The sequence below is a fragment of the Neodiprion virginianus genome, chromosome 2 (assembly GCF_021901495.1).
Source record: "Neodiprion virginianus isolate iyNeoVirg1 chromosome 2, iyNeoVirg1.1, whole genome shotgun sequence".
Classification (NCBI taxonomy): Eukaryota; Metazoa; Arthropoda; class Insecta; order Hymenoptera; family Diprionidae; genus Neodiprion; species Neodiprion virginianus.
Window position 1 is genome coordinate 14,898,059 of NC_060878.1, and position 21,053 is coordinate 14,919,111.

The window sequence follows — 21,053 nt, forward strand, 5'->3', positions numbered from 1 at the left end:
AGCCCGCGTCGAGACGACATCGTGTCGGTATTTGCATTTTAAATATATCAGGGCGCTACGACGGTGGATTAGAGCGGCCTAACGAAGTACATACAACGGTGGGTCACAGGGCAGCAGCTAGTACTTGCAGAGTAACTACCGAACATATTCTCACCGGGGTTGTTTTTTCCCCATTTCTTTTACGCTCGAGCGCGCTGAAAACACCGTGGCGACATTCCGAAGCTGGGAGTGAGTGAGACTATACCGAGAGGCTCTTCACTCAAAGAAGCAATAAACTGGATAGAACGTTGGAAATCAAATTGCAAATGAAAGAAACTTGAATGGCTTGTAAACACGCGGAGTCAATCGAGACAGCTGAAATCATCGAAATACTTAAAATCACGTGATAGAGATAAAAAAAATCATGTGACAAGCATTGAAAATTATGAGAATTTGTTCAGGTCTCGCGGTAGATGCCAAATTGTTTCAATCCATTAACATTCTATTTATCTTGATATCATAAGGTGCTTAAGTTGATCTCCAGTTTACCAAGTGATTTTCATTGATCTCCGTTGATTTACAGTGTTTTGTTGTGCAGATGCTATCGAATCCAAAAATCGCCGAAATTTGCGTGTATATGGAGAGGTATCAGGAATTGGATATCATTGGAAATGGATAGAAATCACTTGATACACTGGAACTTGAAAAAAATTCAGGGCATGATAAAAATCACACGATGTCTACGGTAATGAATTGAAATCATTTTTTTTATTTCCAAGCGAATGGCATCCCGGACTACACTAGACTGGACTAGATTAGAAGGATTAACGAGAACATGGCGTCGACGCAAGCTGTATGCGTGGGTCGCAGAGAACAATCGCGGGAGAAAAGAAACCGATTTGAACGTTCAAGAGGTATTCCGATGGTTATTGTCACTGCTGGTATATTTGCCGGTTTAATTAGAGTTTGGTCGCTGCCTGCCCACGTCGAGGGAGTCAAACCGTGAGCTTTGCTCGCGCGCGAACCGTCGCTTCGTCTAGATGCGGACTCCCCGGAGATGATGCTCTCAGATAGCGCCGGTTACTTATGTGACGGTCAGCCGCGAACACCGCCAGCAACACGTTGCGACTCGGGTCTCCGTGAGGTTAACACCTGGAGAACTGAAACCCTTGAAGCTGAATCTGAACTCGAGTTGGTGAAGCGGCCGCTGGGGAATCGCGATTCGAGGGTGTCGTACAATGTGTAAAGTTACCATTATAAAATCGATCTCACGATCATCTCACGCCAAATTTGGACTTTGGAGCCAAGTAGAAAGAGGCAGAGAAACAGGACTGCATGGAATAAGCAGCCGTCGTGGCCTCGCTTGATACGTGAAGCGACAAAGATATCGGAGCAATGCTGTCACAGACTTTGAGTTTCCATTGCTGCATTTGTATAGGTACGCACTGATCGGCGACGCTGCAGCTGCGTCAGCAGAGTTGGTTACCACCATGAGGCATTGTGCGGCGAATCGCGGAGTGCTCAAAGAGTTAGCGAAATATGAGAATGAGAAATGAGACTGAGAGAGGTGGCGAGGAGAATAAGAAGGGAGGAATCCGCGGCAGCAATTCTCATGTAACATTGTCTGCCTAGTTAATTGCACTGAGATTACGAACAACTATTGCGGGCCACTTTATTGTACGATCTATCAATCAATTTATGATGATTATTAATGATGAGAGAAATTAATCACGATAAAGTGTAGTGACACATGGTTATGATAGCAGTGATATCGCGCTGTTGTGAATTCCGACCGGGAGGTTCTGCTATGAAGTTGATTTTACCACCTTGAACTTTGACTTCGTCGAACTGAATCGCGGCTTGTCAAACGATTTGGCGCAATTGCTTTTTGAGTACCTCAGACAACCGTGACAGTCCGATAAAATATTGTTATGAAATTCCAATTTCAGGCTCGAGATCGAAATCGAGATGAGAGAGATCCGCCTGATCGACGCTGCGGAGAACATTAATCACAATAATTACTTTGCAGTGAGATTGGAGTGGAGAACGGTGGGGGATGAAGTGGATTGTGAGGGTTATACTCGACGATGGATTAATAGTACATGATACCATATCAATTTACAAGACCTCGTGAATCGTTCCTCCTTATTCTCAAAATTTTTATAGTCCTATCAGTAGCGAGATGGGAAGGAAGACGTACTGTGTAGCTTATAAATTTAGGAGTGGCACGTGCGTAATTCGAACCAAAGTTAACTTTTTAATTAACGATAAGACGTGATTGAACTACCGATGGAACTTCTGCCTTGAACCGGAGATTTAGATATATGCAGACGACTGTACAAACGTAATTAATATCAATGTTGCGGGAGCAAAAACTGCGGGAATCAATAACGTGCAATTCAGATCCTCGTGATGTTAGAAAACTACAATGCCACACATACATAAACGTACGTACAGACAACTGGTGATGCAAGTGGATGTAAAGTCCCTTCCGCAATCCCGTTATCCCTTTTATAATAATAATGGCGGTAAGGAAGCCGAAGACAGAGAGACAATCCCAGATCCTTGTGGCAGATACGAATGGGTGAAGCCCGGTAGAACATTGATGAATAGACAAGAGAGTAAACAAACGTGTAGATACCGGATGGCGATGTGCTACCGGCCACGACTCAGGAGATGAAGACGATAAGTTATAGGAGGACGAAGACTTGTGACGTTGCAGGGTGATCGTGGCGGATGGAGGTACATACGTCCCTATCTCATAACAACGAAGGTGAGCACTCAGCCGCAGTGGCCACTGGTCAACCAGAGGCAAAAAGAAAAAAAGTACTCGCAAGGAGAAATAAGTACAGAGAAATTCCATCCGAGGAGAAGATGTCTACTTCAACATCGGGCTCCGTGGGTGGATACAACATTCAAGGCTTATGATTGGGCACATTTGATCTGATAAGCCTGACCGAAATAAAACCTCTGTGCACACATTTGAACCCATTTAATTGATGGCGATACTTAGCGCAAACACCAATCAGTATAACGAAGTGAGTTAAGTTAATATATGGTTGCTCAAGTTCGAATAGTTGTCATTATTTACTGAAACATTTAATACTCTAACAAGGTAATCGGAAAGTTTATTATAGATACTCATGGATTACCGTGATGACAATCAAATCACTTTACTTTGCTGAAGAATGTTCCTATCGCGGAATGAACCGAAAAATGATTTTTTTTAATCCTGGAACTTGCTCGTAAAACATTAGGCGTCTTTTAAGTATATAGACAACGGTGCAGCATGGCGGAGTGCTACAACTGGAACAGGAGACCAGGGAGAAGAGGCACTATTATTACCAGTTCAATCGTAGAGTGCTAATGCATTGTAAATGAGTTGGTGTGGTGAAAAGATCATTTTGCGAATGTGGCGCTCATATAAACTTTGACTCCTTGGAACGAAAACTATTCTCTTAAGCGGTCACATTTGGACAATACCGCCTTTTTCTGCCTGACATTGGCGTAATTTATGTGAAATATTCACGATTACCATTCCATTTCTCAGCTTCGGTATTATTTGCGTGACAATGGCGAGCGCGCTTTTTGGCGTTCTTCATGTCCATGCTGGTCTGAAAGCGTCACGGAACGTGTTCTCCAGGCGTGTTAGGTTCTTTCACTCCAGTTTTATATGTTCTTCCTGCAGTCAGTGCGGGTCGCACAAGCACGGCACGCATCTCCGAGAGTCTCCGCCGGTCCTTTGGTCCCCGGAGGGCGGAGGACTGTGTCCAGACTCGCGGTTCGAGATAAATAACGACCGGAGACAGGACAATGTGTCTGGGCGCTGGTGTCCTTGCGAGCCTGCGCGAACCAAGGAGGTGTATTAAGCCGCTGTCACGACTCGGCGTCTCTCACTATCAAGTTATACGACGCATGATACGCAACAGCCCGCACACTCGTCATTACGGCCGATAAACCACGCCAATGTATTGCGAGCTGAAGTCTACGACGACTTAGCTGAAGAACTATGAGTTGCAGCTTTACTTTACTGCGGGTTTTGGATGCTGCTTTATACTCGTGCAGTACGAACGTGTCGCAAGAATAACATTTCCGTCGCTTTTGTAAACCCCGTCCTAGTCGGCCAACCGCACTACCCTTAACGTGGTTATTCCCTCTTCCATTGACTGGCCTCCGTAAGAATGGCACTCGCCTTCGCAGCAGTGAAACTAGAAACGTAATTAGCTCCAATTTAGCGAACACAAAAGCACACCTTCGAGACAACAGTTGAAGCGGAATAACTGTAACGGAGAAATGGTGTAAAGTCTTCGACAATTCGCGGGGCGGACAGTTTTTCCTCAAATATTTCATGAATCATAGCTGAATTGGAATAATTGGATCGAAAATTTCGGCATTCACTGCCGCCTCAAGGCGGCTCGGGCCGATCATTCTCGACTCGAACATGGCTGGCCAACAATGACCCGGAATTTCTTGACAGATGAACATGAGCAGCATACGTCAAAACCAACCCACGCACCTTCGTGACACTGAGAGGCGTGTACATTGGCTCTTCGAGCGCACCGTGTATAGTCGACGTCACGACGATTTGAAGAGTGAATGATGTGTCGGGCCGTAGGACGCCTTGCTGAGCGACACCGACGTCATTCGACGTCTCCTGCGGTCTTGACATCTCGACTTGTTAGGCCCAAGTATTGAAATTTTTCTCTCTCACACAATTCTACGCTTTGTTCACTAGTTTGGCTTAAAAACGGCTCGTGATTTACCGCCCTCTTTCTGTTACATTGGTCGCCAATTACTTCTGATAAAGAAACAGACGACCATCTTATTGCATTTCCATAGTCGTAAGCATATTGCATGGAGTCTCATGCTAGCCAGATTTCCGAACTCCAGGACTTCGAGCAAATCGACCGTTGCGTTTTGTGTCATGGTGCGGATGATTTCTACACGAGTGTACTGTAACTTTTCCGATGATTTACGCTAGGAGTGTCAGATCGTGTACTATCTGGTCCCAGCGGATCTAGGTCCTAAACTTTGAACTGGGAGCGGATTTACGGCGAGGATCTGATGGAGCTAAATCTTGATCGACGGTTCTGGATATCCTTCGATTCCCGGAAACATCACTAGTGCGCATGGGAGAGGTAGAAAAACAAGGGAGAGAGTTTATCGCTCGCGTCGATGATAATTGGCGTCCGGTGTCGGAAGCAACGGACCAGTTGATGGTGAACCAGGAATAAGCATCGGAGGGCTCTGATCGCCGCAACGCCAAGCAACGGAGGCGTCGCTTCACTCCGCGCCCTATCGGGATTCCAAGAAGACAATTAAATTAACCCCGGGAGGGATAAGGGCAATGATAGGAGCCCATTCAAAGTCAGACAAATGCGCGCGTCTCTTACTCGGACAAAACGATCACTCGTATCTGGACTCCCCCGTCGCCCTTCATGGACCGAGCGAGTCCCTCGATCATTTTTCAAGCCACGTCGGATAAAAGGAACACGCCGAATACAACGCTGGTTATAATGCACCGAAGCGCGCGTTGACTAGTCGAGGTGCGAGTTAACAACCGGAGGAAAGTCAAGATTCTCTGTTCGCCGTAGTTTTCTTTCTCTAAGGAAAAAGTCTCTGCTCGTCTCGACTTGATTTTCATGAAAGCAAATGAACCGCGCGGATTGTACGTCTGCAGTACGATACCTACATGGGTAATAACGCCACGTCACGGAACCGCCGGAGGACACAAAAGCGAGAATAACTGTCTTACGATGCTGCGGAGCACTAGCGGAATATGTAGAACGAAGAGGTGAAGTAGAAGGGAAGAAGAATACATCGGAGGCGAGGATGTGAGACGGAAAGAGCCGGAGGAGCGGGGTGGAAGCCATTGTGCGTCCGGCACAATGCAGCGCAAGCCTCTCCGGGATAAAGCTAAGAGTAATCTACATCTTCAATAATATATCATGCGGATGGTGGTCTGTTCCTCCTCGTCGAGGATGCGGCGAACGGTCGGCCGGGTTTCGCGTGGGTGAACGCGCCCCGCAAGAGTCTGGCAAAGACCTTCGTGTCCTCTACCGCGGTCCCGTCGTTATTGAGACATGTTGTGCCAGTTGGAAAAGGTGCATTTTGAATAAGCCCGCTGCCCGCCGTCAGGATGCGTGAGTTCGAAGGCAAGTATGGCACAGTTAGTTTGAACGAACTTAATGGAAATGCTGCGTCCAAGAGCTGTAATAGCGAAGTAGCGGTCGACACTTCTGCTCTCGTAACTTGGCAAAAATTTCCTTCTAATCCGGTTTTGCCGCGGCGAGAAATTCCTGTTTTGTGTAAACACCTGTAGAGTGCGGAGTAAAGCAACGTTGAAAGAGATCATACTCGCACCAATGCCCGTGACGGCATTCTACGCATAATAAGTGACACGTGTCACCTGGATGGAAACCCTGACGGGACGTCATCTTCGACGGCCTTCTTTGGATGGCGAAGGAAACTGTGCTCTTAAAACAAGGCTGAGGAATTGACGTCGGCTTGACAAGACTGACGTCTGTGTCGTGCTCTAACCTTATAAAGTCAGCTTCCCGACTCGCAATTACTCGAAGTACTTTATACTTTTGCCAATAGACAGTCGCAAGTGTCAGTGCAAGTGGCCAGATTTTCTGCACTTTGTAGGTCTGCACAGGAGTACTTCTCTCAGCTTTAAAACCGAGCATCAGAGGTTAAGACTTCGGTATTAACCATATGTATGTAAATGACGACGGCTGCAGCAGGGATGTTATCGGACCATTCGATATATTTATTCCATCGCACGACCGACATTCTCGATATTTTTCTCTCCAGGTGTTCTACAATCTGGCCAGCATGACATTATCAGATGATTGTATAACCGCGAGATGTAATTGGAAGCGTTCGTCATTTACTTGGGTACAAATACACACGGTACTCCTGACTCGTCCTATCTTCACGTCTTGCATTCAATCTACAACATCGGATTTAATTGCTTCTTACAAACTCTGGTTTTCGAAAATTCCAGAAACTCCCGTCAACCAGAACGAATACAACGACCTTCTCCGCTTTCCATTATAACCGAAAGAAGAAATGGAGGCTGCAGGTGGTGCATCAGAAAGGAAAGATGAGATAAGACTTTTCGCATGAAACGATATGAACTCCGTGCAGCCTCTTGAGATCTCATATTTCGCGGATGCCACGATCATATTTTACACAAGTCCGGGTCGCATCTCCTTCTCCTCCTTTCTCCATCCAACACAATTTCCCCGTTCTGTGCGAATTCCTCGAGGTTACTTTACACCGCATGGATCTCGCGGTTGATGGTTAAAACCAATTAAAAACCTGGCGATTGCCTCGAGGTACGACACGATTTTTTCACCGGAGTTGAACCAGCATCGCCGTCGTTAACACGGTGCTTCAGCCTCGTCGCTGGTCCAGTGAGTTACCAAGTAAGGGTGAACCCTGCGTACTCGCCTCGCCTCTGCGCGCAGGTTGTTTTTATTTTGGCTGTCACTGCATGCGTCGTCCCGGTGCAGGAGGCTCCCCACGACACGTTATAAGGGCCCTCCGACTGCATAAGAGCATCGAGTCCCGTGTAACACAATACGGTCTTTGTTTCGCCGCTGGGCAGCGTAGCACAGCTCGAGGAAAGCCCTGAAGAGGCCCTCAGCCCCAAATTTCGTGCACCTGAGACCGCGCGTGGACTCGTTCTGCAGCCCAGTTCTATGCCGTGCTGAATTCAACGCCGTTGTTCGTTGTTCCCGTTATTTTATTTTTGTTTATTTTTTTGATAATTATTCACGTGTCATAACAGGTGAATGAGTTCGGTGGACGAGGACTGCGTCCTGGACGCACAAAGGGAAAGGGGCTCTCTTTGATCTGTCTCGCGTTTGGAAAGGATCAGGAGTGGAGGATCTGCATCCATGCGTCGGTCTACTTTGATCCCTGGCAGGGCGTTGAATCCTGCGAAATTTATCGGCAATAGATAAGGCGTCGACCTGTTTCTTCGACTATTGCCTCCTGCATGCAGCTCCGCAGGCTCGGTTGAAACTTGGCCTCAACAACACCGCGGGAATCCCCGTGAAGGCGAAACAAATGGTGCACTAAACGAGATAAACTTACGTACATCGGAATTGCCAACATCAATTGACGCGCCGCGTATACATTTACATATAAACGTGTATATATTACATATAGATATGTATAGTATATATATATATACACATAGTGTACACATGTATTTATGTATAGATAGTAGATATTTCATCGATTCAAAGATTAAATTTATCGACTTCAATACGAATAATATCAGGTAGGGTAGGATTAGGCCGCGAGAAGAAATTTAAATGCGCTAGGTGTTATTTTTAAATCTATTTGCTTTTCACATTGAGGTTCGTTTTTCTTCAACACGTGGTTGAAGTATGTCACCTCGAAGAAGTAAGAATAAAAAATCGATTCTCGATGAAGATAAATTTGAAATTACGCCTACGAAATATATTATCCAATTAACGAAACGGACTCTAGGCTGGGTGAAAAAAAGAAAAACCCCTCATCCATATACCTTATAACGCCTGCGCACCGATCGTTCCCCCTACGTTACGTTACATACCTCTAAATCATCATTATCTCTCATCTTCAACGTTTTATACTTTGGTCTTTATTAAGAGATAATTTTCACATCGATGTCGTCTGCAGCAACTGCAGTTATTTTTATAAAATTATTCATTTCATTTTTTTCATATATCTATATAATATTCTCGAAGTATGAATCATTAGCTCATCGATAGTGTCAAACAAAAAAAAAATACTTTTCCAATTGTGAAAGTCATAAAAAAATATACGAGTACACCCATAAAAACTTTTTGCAATTATTCCGGGTGTAATGAACATTTTATGTCGCGACCCGTCCAATTTAGTTTTATATACAAATGACTCTGTATATTATAATAGTAAATTTAGACAGAGACAGAGACTGATTTAAAATTCTTATAAGCCGCCAAAGATTCATCTTTGGAAGATGCATTATTTATGAAGCGCGGGGTATTCATACCCAGTTTTACCTTCACGTTCCTAATGACACTAAAATCTTTGTTATAATGTAACGACGTTTTATTCTCTAAAGCCAGATACAAAATTACCTTCCAATTCAAAACCATCTCTATCCAACCATGTATAATATACATATATATAGAAATAATTAGTTGAACCGTTGAATTCGAGCATAAAACGTGTGACGATTTTATTCAGCTATAGACTAGACACTGCAGTGTAAGCGTTTGTGGTCGTCCGGTCTATTTACGACGTCGTCAGTCCATTCTTCGCAGGTCAAGAGATCGATTATCTTAGTTCCAGCGGGAGGCGCGCGGTGTGCGAGGTGTCAAACAATTAAAGTTGACTTACGCCGGACGCAAAAGTAACGAGTTGTTGCCAGCGCGAGCGGTATCAGATGCTGGGCTTGTCATCTCGGAAGAATTTACCGGCGACACGAACTCGGCTCGACGTTACCGGGGAGCAGCGCAACGCTATCGTTGCCGGCCCATCTATCTGTGTATTTCACGCGTTCTTTCCAACCCCCGGAGTCCGAGGATCCAGCGAAGAAGTCGCCGAAACTGTACATCATCGTTCGCGCGAAAAGTTTGTGCAAGTACTCTGAGCCGAATGAAGAGAGGAGTAAAAACGGCGTGTAGTGAACGAATAAAAAAGGTGTAAATAGCCGGCGGGCCGCCTTCATCGTTTGAACAATGAACGTCACGGTTGACCATCCACAATTTCTTGACGCTGAAATGAGAATCGCGCGACTTTCTCCAATGTAAATAACGTCCAAAGGTAACGGGCCACGTCACACAGCAGTCAACTCACACCATAATGGCTTTTGTTGTAGATATCGAAGTCATCTTTGAAGGTTGATCATTACAGAAATAAGTTCGCGTGATCAACAAGCTAACCAAATTATTCCTACACGTCCTAAGAGGCGGGTACGATCCAGCCATTGAAAAGAGATTAATTGATACTTGAAGATTTCCATACCGCAGCTTGTAAATTTAACCAAGTCACGATTATGATCTGACACTTCTTAGAAAGTACTTACATCCGACTAAGTTTTAAGGATCATGTCAAGCGGATGAAATCAAAAGGCGAAGATGTGTACGAAAAAAATAGTACATCGAATTCATTCGGATGTTGGACATTGCTGATGGAGTTTTTAAAACTATCGATCAAACTGCAAGTAATGATATGACTCGGTGACAATGTCGCGTGCAATACTCGAATAATTCATCCGTTGATTTGTAAGAGGTACGTAAAACATAATGTTGCATAACTTACCAGGCATACAGACGCAGCGGAAGGTGCCGGGGTCATCAAGGCAGGATCCGTCGTTTTGACACGGATGAGATTCGCACTCGTTGACGTTTGTCTCGCACCTCGGCCCGGTGAATCCCTGAGTACAATTGCAGGCGAATGATCCAGGCGTGTTGACGCAGATGCCATCATGTTCGCATGGCGATCCTGAAAAAATCGAAGTGAACCACGCATAAATGATGGATGCGGAACAAATCTCAACAGTCTAACAATGTTAAAGCATAAGAATATCGATAAAATTAAAAAAAAAAAAAAAACTACCAGAAAGAAGACATGCAAACATTCGAGAGAATCATAATCCAGGGATAAGAGACTGCCGAGCAAAGAGAAAGACAATTACGGTGCAGAGTGGGATTTTCTCGGAGTTCTCATCCCGTGAATGCCGCATACCGCTGCCGTGTAAACCACGTCTGTTTAACCGTTTTTCCACCCTCATAATTATCCATGACAACAACAGATGTTACCGTCTGCCAGGACACATGCAGGGCATCACGGACGTTGCAAGAACTCGTCTCATTCGCGATCGTTTCAAAGCGCCCTGCAATAAATTCCTACGCACTCTACTTCAGAACTTAAGATTCTATGTGTATAAACCTTGATCTCGATCAACGAGCTCGTTTTGACACCTGGAAAAGCGTTGATCTCCGTTTAATCAGTCACGATCACAGTTGACTTAGACAATAGATAGAGTGAAGAGTGTCTTCGATAATGACCGAACGACCTTTAGCCAAGGTGTAATTCGCGTTGTTGCGAGTGTACAAGAAATGCTGCAAATGCGCAAGGAGCACGGTTTGCCGGGATGGTTCTGACATAATTACTTTTCGCCGGAAATTGAATCGCGGTGTGTATGTGTGTGTGTGTGTGTGTGTGTGTGACGGAGAGAAAGAGAGAGAGAGAGAGAGAGAGAAAGCGAGAGACGCCGTTAAGTCGAGAAGGAGACGGACGGGGAAAGGAGGCTGTTGCAGATACGAGTAACTGCACGTGCTCCGGGCTGGCAGAATGAGCGGATCCTGCCACCGGCAAGCGGCCCATAATTAAACGCTAAATTGTTATTTTAAGTTTAATAACAACCATAATGACCGCTCGCCCACCGCTCACCGTTATTATCTAGATTGCATATTTTCTGGTAGATTAAGTTCCGTGGCGTCGCCGTACTAGCTCGTCTGAAGGAACGGGTTTCTCACTTTTATCGTACTTATATTACCGAATGTGATACCAAGTATATCGGATGCCGCCCTTATAATCGCAGCCTGCGGTACGACTTTTCAGCCAGCTCACAGCTGCACGCCTCGAGATTTTTTGGGCTGGAAGAATCTTGGTTCAGAGTTTGGACAGTCGAGAACATCGATGTGCCCAGGAATTCTTTGGCATCAGCCGAAATCCGTACGTGACTACTTATCGAATCGTGTGTTTGGTTAGCCGGTCTTTCATGCCGTGCAGCGCAGAGTCGGTCTCTCCTGCTATGCAAACATCTGGTATGGTTCACCTCTCCACCTGCCCCACCCTACGCCCATGAGTCTCATGGGAGACGGACACTCGAGAGGTGAAAATTCACCCGATGAATATTTATTTACAAATTTATTCTCTCCGCGCTTAGCACCTGCATTGTATGTTCACGTACCCTACAATGACGAACGCGTGCGTCTATATTTCTTCTTAAATAACTGATCTCTATTACCAAATCTGAATATACACCGAGCGCATGTTTACCCAAGCTCACCAAAGGATCTGTCTCGGAATTCGTGTGTCTCACTGGTATTTTCGGTACACGAGTATCTTACAGATAGAAGATGAATCGTGAACTTGGGAAAAGATTCATTCCTCGTGTATCCGTCGTAGCGAGTAAATTAAAAATCGAAAGTTACTGAAAATATTCTCCGCTTGCAGGCGGCGTTGAGTTCGAAGATTTATATACGACGTCCTATAGGAAAGCGAAAGAATTCGGGACGTCCTGCACCCACTCGGGGTAGCCAGGTAGAGAGCCTGCACCAAAGTATCGGCTTACTATTGTCACGGCGCTGTTGCCAACTTTCCGCAACAATGGGTCTTTGTTTGGGGCAGCAGGTAGTATTCGAGAACGAACAGAAAATTTTCATTCCCGATCGATACGACGCGTCTAAGTGGATAGAGAAACAAATTTGCCAAATATTTCATCGACGGTTGTGAAGACGATATCGTTTAAACGTTTCAAAGTAATTTCATCGCGATTTCATTCGAGTCGCGTGCCGTCGAGTCGGGTAAATCCGAAATCTTGAATGAGCTGGCCTCACGATTGAATTAAAATTCAGCCCAGTACTCGTGTCTTCGCGTGTTGCATAGGTATCTACTCACTTTCCACGTGCTTTATTCTTATTACGAGTTACTCACATTAGGGCGTCGCCATGTAACGCTACAGTGCTCAATTTCAGGACTGAATTCTTTCCCCCCATAAATCTTTAAAGAGGCACGAAGTCTCTGATGCTGATCAGGTGCAGCAGCAATGATGCAGGCTACAGTTCCAAAGTTTGCGTGAAGACTGCAGAACGGTCAAGCCTTCGGGTTGGACCAAGTCGTCTTGAAAATTTCATGCATAACCAGCAGGGCGATCAGTCGCTCTGACACAAGCCATGGGCGAGTACAAGGTGGTTATAATTGTGGCGTTGGCTGGCCGTTCGCCCCAGGCGATGACGTCTGGACGCAGCTGCACCTCTTCTTCTTCTTCTTCTTCTTCTTCTTCTTCTTCTGCTTCTTCCTCTTCTTCTTCTTCATCTTCTTCTTCTCCCACTTTTTCTACCACGCCAATCAAAGACGCGAGAAGAAGAAGATCGGGCGGCACGCGGATGGCTAGAAGATTTTACGTCAGTAGCCGTGGCAGCAGCAACGGTATCCCGAGTCTGAGACGACTGGAGCGTTGAAAAATTCCTATCATTAGTACCTGCTTCCATGCCGATTCTTGCATATGGTAAACGCACCGAAATCCCCCATACATATATTATCCGTGATTGCAGTGGAAGCGGGTCTTTGACTCGGATCGACGAATTGGTTCTCGTTTCGAAATTCGAGCGCATTGCTACCGACGACGAAACGGTGGACCGGTCTCGACGGCTAGAAGTTGGGTAGTGCCCCGCATCAAATTCAACCCAGACCTGTGTTGAACGATGTTAAACTGATGCGCCATGGAACAGCGCCACCTTACGATGCCCTGGCTTTTTAATTTCATCGCGCAAAGTACCTTTGCTGCAGCACTAATTAGATATCTTTTTCAACTCGTTCCGTTTCATATCTCTGGGTTTAATTAACTACCGTTCCGTTTCAAATTTTTAAACCCATTCTTCAGATCTTTCATTTGTTTTATACAATGTCGATGACAACTACCTAAACCAACGATAATAAAATAGTTGCCAGAAAATAGCAACAACAAAAAAAAAAAAAAAAAAAAAAAAAAAAAAAAAAAAAAAAAAAAAAAAAAAAAAAAAAAAAAAAAAACAGATTTCTGACAACCGACTGTTCGAAGGAATTGTAAAAATGAATTCGATTTCGAAACCGGAGATGTTATAAGTTCTCGAGAATGATAATTATGGTGAAGGACAGTCGCAGACTCGAGGATAAATGACGATCGGGAAAAGTTTGATCGATTTTTAACCTCGGGGCGAATGGCTGGCGAAGCTAGAGAGGAGAAAAATAATGTTTTTGAATTAGCATACCGACTGGGCATTGCAGCAGTAGTTCGCCGTGACAAATATACATCCGACAATTATATCAGTCGGCTTTACGAGATGATTTTTAAAGCAGATGACGCAGCCACGCAATGGTCAGCCTGTAATCAAGGGTGCTTAACTCGTGTTATCGATGGAGAAATCTTGCCGAGCAGAGAGAGAAAGAGAGAGAGAGAAAGTGAACGAACGAAATAAGACCTGACGCCTAATCACTCGTTGAATCAAACGCCGCTCTCCGGGTCTGGAGACGATTTTCTTCGGGTTTACAGTTTATCATTCCCTACCGCAGCGCGATTCCGTCTGTAATCTTGGCCGTGATTTGTGTCCGAGCCAAGAACATCGTTGGTTCTTTTCCCCGCCCCGTGGGCTTCGGGTGCACGGCATGAAAACACCCTCGGGCCCGGTGCGAAGTCAGCTTCCTTCGCGTCCCTGAGTAATGCGCTAATAATTATACTGCATGCCACAAGCTCCCGCGAAGCTCGACGGCCAAGAAGCTTGCCAGTCAAAGCCGGCCAAATTTCCTCACACGGTTAATTAAACCAACTGGGAATAAAAAAAAAAAAAAAAAAACCATCGCACTACATGGTTATTGGGGAACTGTACATATTAGAGTGATCGAAGCTAGGTATCAAATTGTCATTGCCGAGATATTCAGTCCTCGGAATAAAAGAATAATAATTTTCTTTCGGGAAGTAAAAAGTTTACCTTTAAAATCGAACGGAAAAATTTTCACGCTCGGAAGCGAACAACAGAGACAGTTCATTAATGTGAACGTAGCTCCTTTCAAGGATCATTACATGCCGGATGGAAAGATTCAGGTCCAGGTTGGTAATTACGACGGCTTGTCTTAATCGAGTTACCGCTACGCTGATGGGATTTTTTGAGTCTGGCAAAAGAGATTGATTCGACTCATTGTCGCGTTGGTCAGCCATGGGGTCAAGAGGTCGGGTTGTGTCAGGAGACTGAGAAGAACAGGTGTGATGAATGCGCGAACTCGACTGAATTGAATACAGTTTTCGTCATGATCGTTGGAAAAATCCTCATTGACAAAGTCGTAAACCTGCAAGCATTGCGCCATCTAGCAAACAGCCAATCTACGGACAGAATAGAATCGTAATTAACACGAGACAGCCGGTAGTCAAGGGCGGTTAATATTAATTAAGAAAGACCAGACCGCCGAGAATAGGCCCACAGCATGTGGTCCACACCTACCGGCTTCCTATAAGTCAGCCGCGCATTACCGAACCAAAGATAATCTCTCTCTATGTCCCTCGGGATAATTTGATTCTCAGATAACTAACAGATAAGCTGACCATCTATAGGTATATGTATAATGAAACTGTACCGTTCAGGAAGCAGACTCGAGCGACCTTTAACCTTTGACCTCGAATAATATACATACCCGTTATCAGCGAGTTTTGACTTTTCATCAACTTTGCGCGTTTCATCTCCATTTTTCACAACGATGCATTTGTCAGATGCGCGTGTTTAAATATACGTACTCTAAGTGAAGAAGCACGTGTTAAAGCAAAATGAATCATTGTATGGTTCCGTATTCTGAGCGTGATTAGCATACTCTTTCGATACCCGCGCAGTGTTACAGCGTGCAGGAGCAAAATTGTTTGAATAAACGAGCCGAAAAAGAGACGCGGGTTTTAACCTACGCTCCGCTTCATCTCTCTATTCCATTTTCTCTCCCTATCTCTCCATCTCTTCCTCGACGAATACACATCACAGGCATCAGAACATTAAATAACGCTCGGACATACGTGTGGACGAATATATATGTTTGTGAATAGGTTGAATGAGTTGAAACAAGTTTTCCCACAACGCGCCTCGAGTCTACTAATAATAGAGCTTATATCGGACGTGTTCTTTTTCGACGGGGAGGAGAAGGAAAGAGAACAAAAACTCGAATAAAGACGAGGAAAAACGCGCGCAACCGGAGATGTCACAGCCGTGTCATTACGCGCAATTATTTAGTACAAGTCGCTGTGCGGAATAAACCCGCGGATCCGCCGCGTTGCACCACCTGAAAGGAAGAGGGGGGAATGGGATGATGGAATTCCTCGAGACGTATAATCGGGTTCTATTATCGCCACTGGCGAATCTCGAATTGACAGCTACCTAATGTACCTGCCTGCCTGGATGCCATTAAAAACAGTCATTAAATCTAATTCCACATTTGATCATCGCATGTAGGCAACCGGGTTGTTCCTGCCCGTTGCTACCGATTATGAGTCAGAATCTCTCCAATTGCTGCTCTTACACAAGCCTTGTCTTTCGGCTTGGCGTTCATTCTCATTCGGTTCGACAAACTTTCGGTGTCAGTTAATTTTTCTCTATTTTTAAAGAAATGTGAATCGACACCAATGAAAGTCCGAACCTTTACTCGAGATGAGTTTAGTTTCTAACCAAAGTATAAACTCGTTCTCTTCTCCGTTTTCTCTCTCTAAACGCAACTGTACGAGGCTTATTAGTGAGCTTTATAGACGTATTTCTACATCGACTGTGTAATCTCCAAAAATTGGCTGTAAACATCGACGAACGTCGTGAATATTGATGTGAATGTTAACGTGATCACGGTCCCGAATTCGTGGCGTTTAATGTGTAACGTTACCCTCCTTAAATGATTGTTAATAAATTCTGTAAAGATGTTAATGGTCTATAAATTCATGAATTTCGTTCATTCGTACCGGATTTTAATTTCATCCTCTCCTTCGATTGGTTTGTAGTCAAACTATCGTGAGATCAATAACACATAAATGTATGAGCACTAATTCCGAGCGTCAAATTAGCCTTGAAACGGGTGTAATATAATGAAATCTCGAGTTGACCTTAGCATCTCAGGTATGAGCTGTAAAGTGTGTTTAAAAATCCAAGATTCGTTGCCTTATTTCAAGCGTCTTCGAGGCCGATATTTCATCGAACAGCATCAATAAATAAAACGAGCTGTCAAAGTACCCGAAAAATCGAAATGAAACTGTAATTTATATTTACGACAAACGGAAACAGATGCGGCCAGAACTATGTAATTATTGATTCAAGTTTTCTTGTAAGTTTTAAAACGTCACGAAGTGATTCGAAGCGTTTGCTGGATCCGATGTAACACGCGAATGTTAGAACTAGTAGCAAAGTCCGTAGAGTATAATTGTTTCTCTGTATCTATCCATCTGTATATTTCGTCTTTTATATTTGTTTTAAATTTGTGTACGAGTTGGCGACGTTGCCACAACCTTTTAAATAATGCTGATTGAATCCCAAACACGATCGAAGCTTATTAGAGACAGCGGTACGAATTACCGGTAGGGAAGAATAGGTATAAGAATATGGTGAGCATTAACGGCACGTACGATCATTAATAACCTCAATGAATAAAGTATCCTTACGTTCACACGTCCCGGAGAAAATATGATAAAAGATATTATTACACAGGCGTACGTATCTATACGGATATGTATAATAGACGCACGAAGAGTATCACAACCGTTAATGATACTTTCTTCTCTCTTGTTTCTTTCTTTATCAAACAATAATTAATTCATCGCAGCGTAACGTGTGTGTCTACTGGCAGCGGGCATAATGGCTATCATTTTAATCCATCCCATTCAGCGATATCTGGTACATTAATTTGGCAGTATACCGTTTTCGAATAATGACGAGTCGACCGAGTTCCTTTCGGCTCGTAGCTGATGCTCACGCTCCTGTTCCTGCTGTGGCTCCTGCGCTACTGCAGCATCTCCTCGACGTCAAATCTCTTAATAAAATGAATTATTACCGTTCGCCACCACGAGCCTTCGCCTAGGCTCGTCCATCACACAAAAGCATAATCAAATAAATTACAACCGCGCGTTTGGCCCATCAATTTCCAACCCACCCTAGAGAGATCGGGCATTCGAAATTCCACGGCAAACGGCAATCGTAGATTCGCTAACGCTTTTCTCGTTAAACGGGTAAGCAGATTATTTTCCCGAGGTTTAACCTATCCAGTTTAAATTTTACTTTGGATACAATGAAAAAAAAATGCCTCAATTGTGCTTCATCGCAACATCATCCCACCCGCCATGTGTATCACACATGCTATACACTATACGCAAACTTCCACGAATGTTTTCGCACGTCGCGCTGGTCGGAAAAAAGTTGAACTCGAGTTACCTTGTTCGCATTCGTCGATGTCCTCAGAGCAGTCGAGTCCCTTGTATCCACTGGCGCAGGAACACGTGTACGAGCCGTTTATGGGACTCGTGTCGCATATCGCCCCCTGATGACACGGGTTCGAAGTGCATGCGTCGTCGAGATGGCACAGGAGTCCTGAAATAGGATTAAAGTACAGTTGGTGAATTCGTATTATTACTACAGAAGGATATTTCAAGAATTTTCGAAACCAACTGACATCGTATCAGGCATTCGGAACACCTGCATCATTATAATTCTAGGACAAAAGTCCGTATAGATGGACGCCAAATACGGATAGTCCCGTTCCAAAGATAGGCATCATTAGCAGAGATCCCAAGAATAAACAATTCTCTCACGTTACAGGCGTTTAAGATACGGTGACAAATTCCCTATTCGGTTGTTATTAAGCGCGATCAATTAAATGACTGAAACACCGATTCGTCAATGTATAAAATTACCCGAGTTACCTCTGATTGTATAACATTCTCTTTACGCAAGCTTCTCTCTTTGTAGGTTTTTATTTTCACTCTTTTTTTCCCTATTTATTTACTTATTTTCATTCTTGCTCAACGCGGTTAATCAGCTGGGATCCGGAGTTCGCAGGTTCCGTTTTCTTTCCTGTTATTGTTTCGCTATTGTTTTGAACGAATACCCGGCTAACTACGTTGTCGGTAGGCACACCTATGCAATCATTCAATTAGCTTATGCTAATGCGCGAATGAGCGTTCGTTCGCGCCATGCAGCGTCTCGTCGAGTGCATTGCTACATGCCAAGACGACGGCACGAGGAATAACGAGAGGAATTAATTAAGTCTAGCCTGGCAGGGATGCATTGTTGTTATTCAGAGTGCGATCACAGTGAGCTCCGAGTTCTCCTCAACATGATTTAAAAAACCGATTCGAACACGTCCGTCGTCTCGATGGATTTACCTCGATGTCAAACTCTAAACCCGTCGAATAGTCAGAATCTATTTGAAATTATTCTTTTCGCAAGAAACCTTGATGCATAGCCTTATTCTCTTAACACTAACCAAAATTACTCTATTATGCATACAAATCGTAATGGTATTGGTTGAGTTTCTGCGTTAGGTAAATTATCGGATGTGCAACAACCGTGAAAGCTATAGATACTATATTAAATTATATGCATCAATAGAAAGAGAGAAGAGGTCGTGAATAGAAACTTTATCCACGTTGGCGACTGCAGCTACGATTCCAACTGTGCAATTTGTATTGTGTAAATGGAAACAGAAGGTGCGCAGGCAAACTGCAAACTCTGACAAAGAGGCGTACATGTCAACGGCTCGAGAAATTACGCGTTTTTAACGTGCACCTATTATATACTTTCACGTAAAATATAATGGGAACTGTGGTATACGTGAGAAAGCGTGAATAAAAATCTTAAATGAGAGAAGAGACCAGCCGAACCCGGTAGGAGGTCTCTAAAGGTGAACGCCTAGTGTGTATTGCGAAGGTTCCGCTCTCGAGTATGTAGAATTCATTCAATATACCGAGTATAATAATTTATTAATCGGTCAAATACAGTCTGCGGCATGGTAGTCCAAGACTGCACGATTGAATCACACGATAAGTTGTTTGGACCTTGGGCAAAAAAAGGACAAATTAAAAAAAAAAAAAAATGAAGTTACGAAGTATTCGCGCCAGATGCCGCGTTCGGTATAAAAAATTCGAACAACCAATAAACGCGAAGTTGAGCCTTAACTGGGTGGCACATTGGCGTCGTACCGCGATTCTTGCTGAATCAAAAAACGCCGGTAAGAGGCGGTAAGCAGTTCCGAGAAGACCGGCCAAGATGAATAGTGCTTTGGGAGGGAGAGAAAGAGAGAAAGAAAGGTTTAAAAAACGGCAAAAGAAATGTGTAAGTTGGAAGAAGAGCGAGGGGAAAAAAAACGGAGAAAAGACTCACCAGTTTTTCCGTGGGTACACTGACAGTAGAAGCTTCCAACTCGGTCGATGCACGTGGCGCCGTTGAAACACGCGGCGCCCGCGCAATCGTCGATGTTGATGCTGCAGTCGATTCCGGTCCATCCGTTCACGCATATGCAGGAGTAACTCCCATGTGAGTTCGTGCATGTTGCACCGTTGTGACAAACCGACGGCCTCAGCGAGCACTCGTCGACGTCAATTTCGCACTGGGTACCGGTAAACGTTGGGGGACACTGACATGCGTATTCGTTTACCCGGTCGATGCACGTTGCGCCGTTCTGGCACAAGTTGCCCGCGCAGTCGTCGATGTTCTCCTCGCACTTGTCTCCTCGAAAACCTGGAACAAATATGATGAGAAATTTAAATTTCGTCATTCGTTTATCGAACTTGCGAATGGCAGTTCTACTATAACCAAAGATGGACTTGATTTCAGTACCACTAACATTTCCCTGGAGAATCGAAAGATACGATACGTTCAAAGTGTCTCTCTAATTACGGTGGCATACGTGCGGTATGTTGTAAGGGTCGTTAGTACGACACACCCACTGATTTTCCGAGCCGATCACGCTTGAACAATCTCCTGAAAGCGTCTTGACCTCCATCGAGATCAGTACCGACTTTCTTATAGCTCCTCAAGAACTTTTTCGAATGTAATTCTGCCGCTAATAGCCGTGCGGTGCTCACGATCCGGGTTTTACACCGAGCCGTTAAATGATAGTTATGGCCTATGATGGGAACGAATTCTCCCTGATAATATCCACGAAACGGGAAACACACCGGCGAAAGTTAACGCAAATCTGTAAGAACTTTGATTGGACTATTCAGAAAATAATCTACCGTCTCTGGTTCGCAAATTAAGTTATTGCTATTATCCTGCAATTTACTGTTGAAGGAGATTCACGTTAGCTGCAGT

The 21,053-nt window shown here is 44.4% G+C and overlaps 1 protein-coding gene across 4 annotated transcripts in view; it reads right to left on the reverse strand.

Moving 5' to 3' along the window:
• LOC124298941 (neurogenic locus Notch protein) overlaps positions 1-21,053 on the reverse strand; it is a 155,984-nt gene that overhangs the window by 31,034 nt on the left and 103,897 nt on the right. For all 4 annotated transcript variants that reach the window (XM_046751630.1, XM_046751629.1, XM_046751631.1 and 1 more), the window contains 3 exons: positions 20,121-20,477; positions 18,174-18,329; positions 10,288-10,470 (listed from right to left, as the gene is read on the reverse strand). In XM_046751630.1, the coding sequence (XP_046607586.1) occupies positions 10,288-10,470; positions 18,174-18,329; positions 20,121-20,477 (696 nt within the window). The remainder of the gene's footprint in view (positions 1-10,287; positions 10,471-18,173; positions 18,330-20,120; positions 20,478-21,053) is intronic.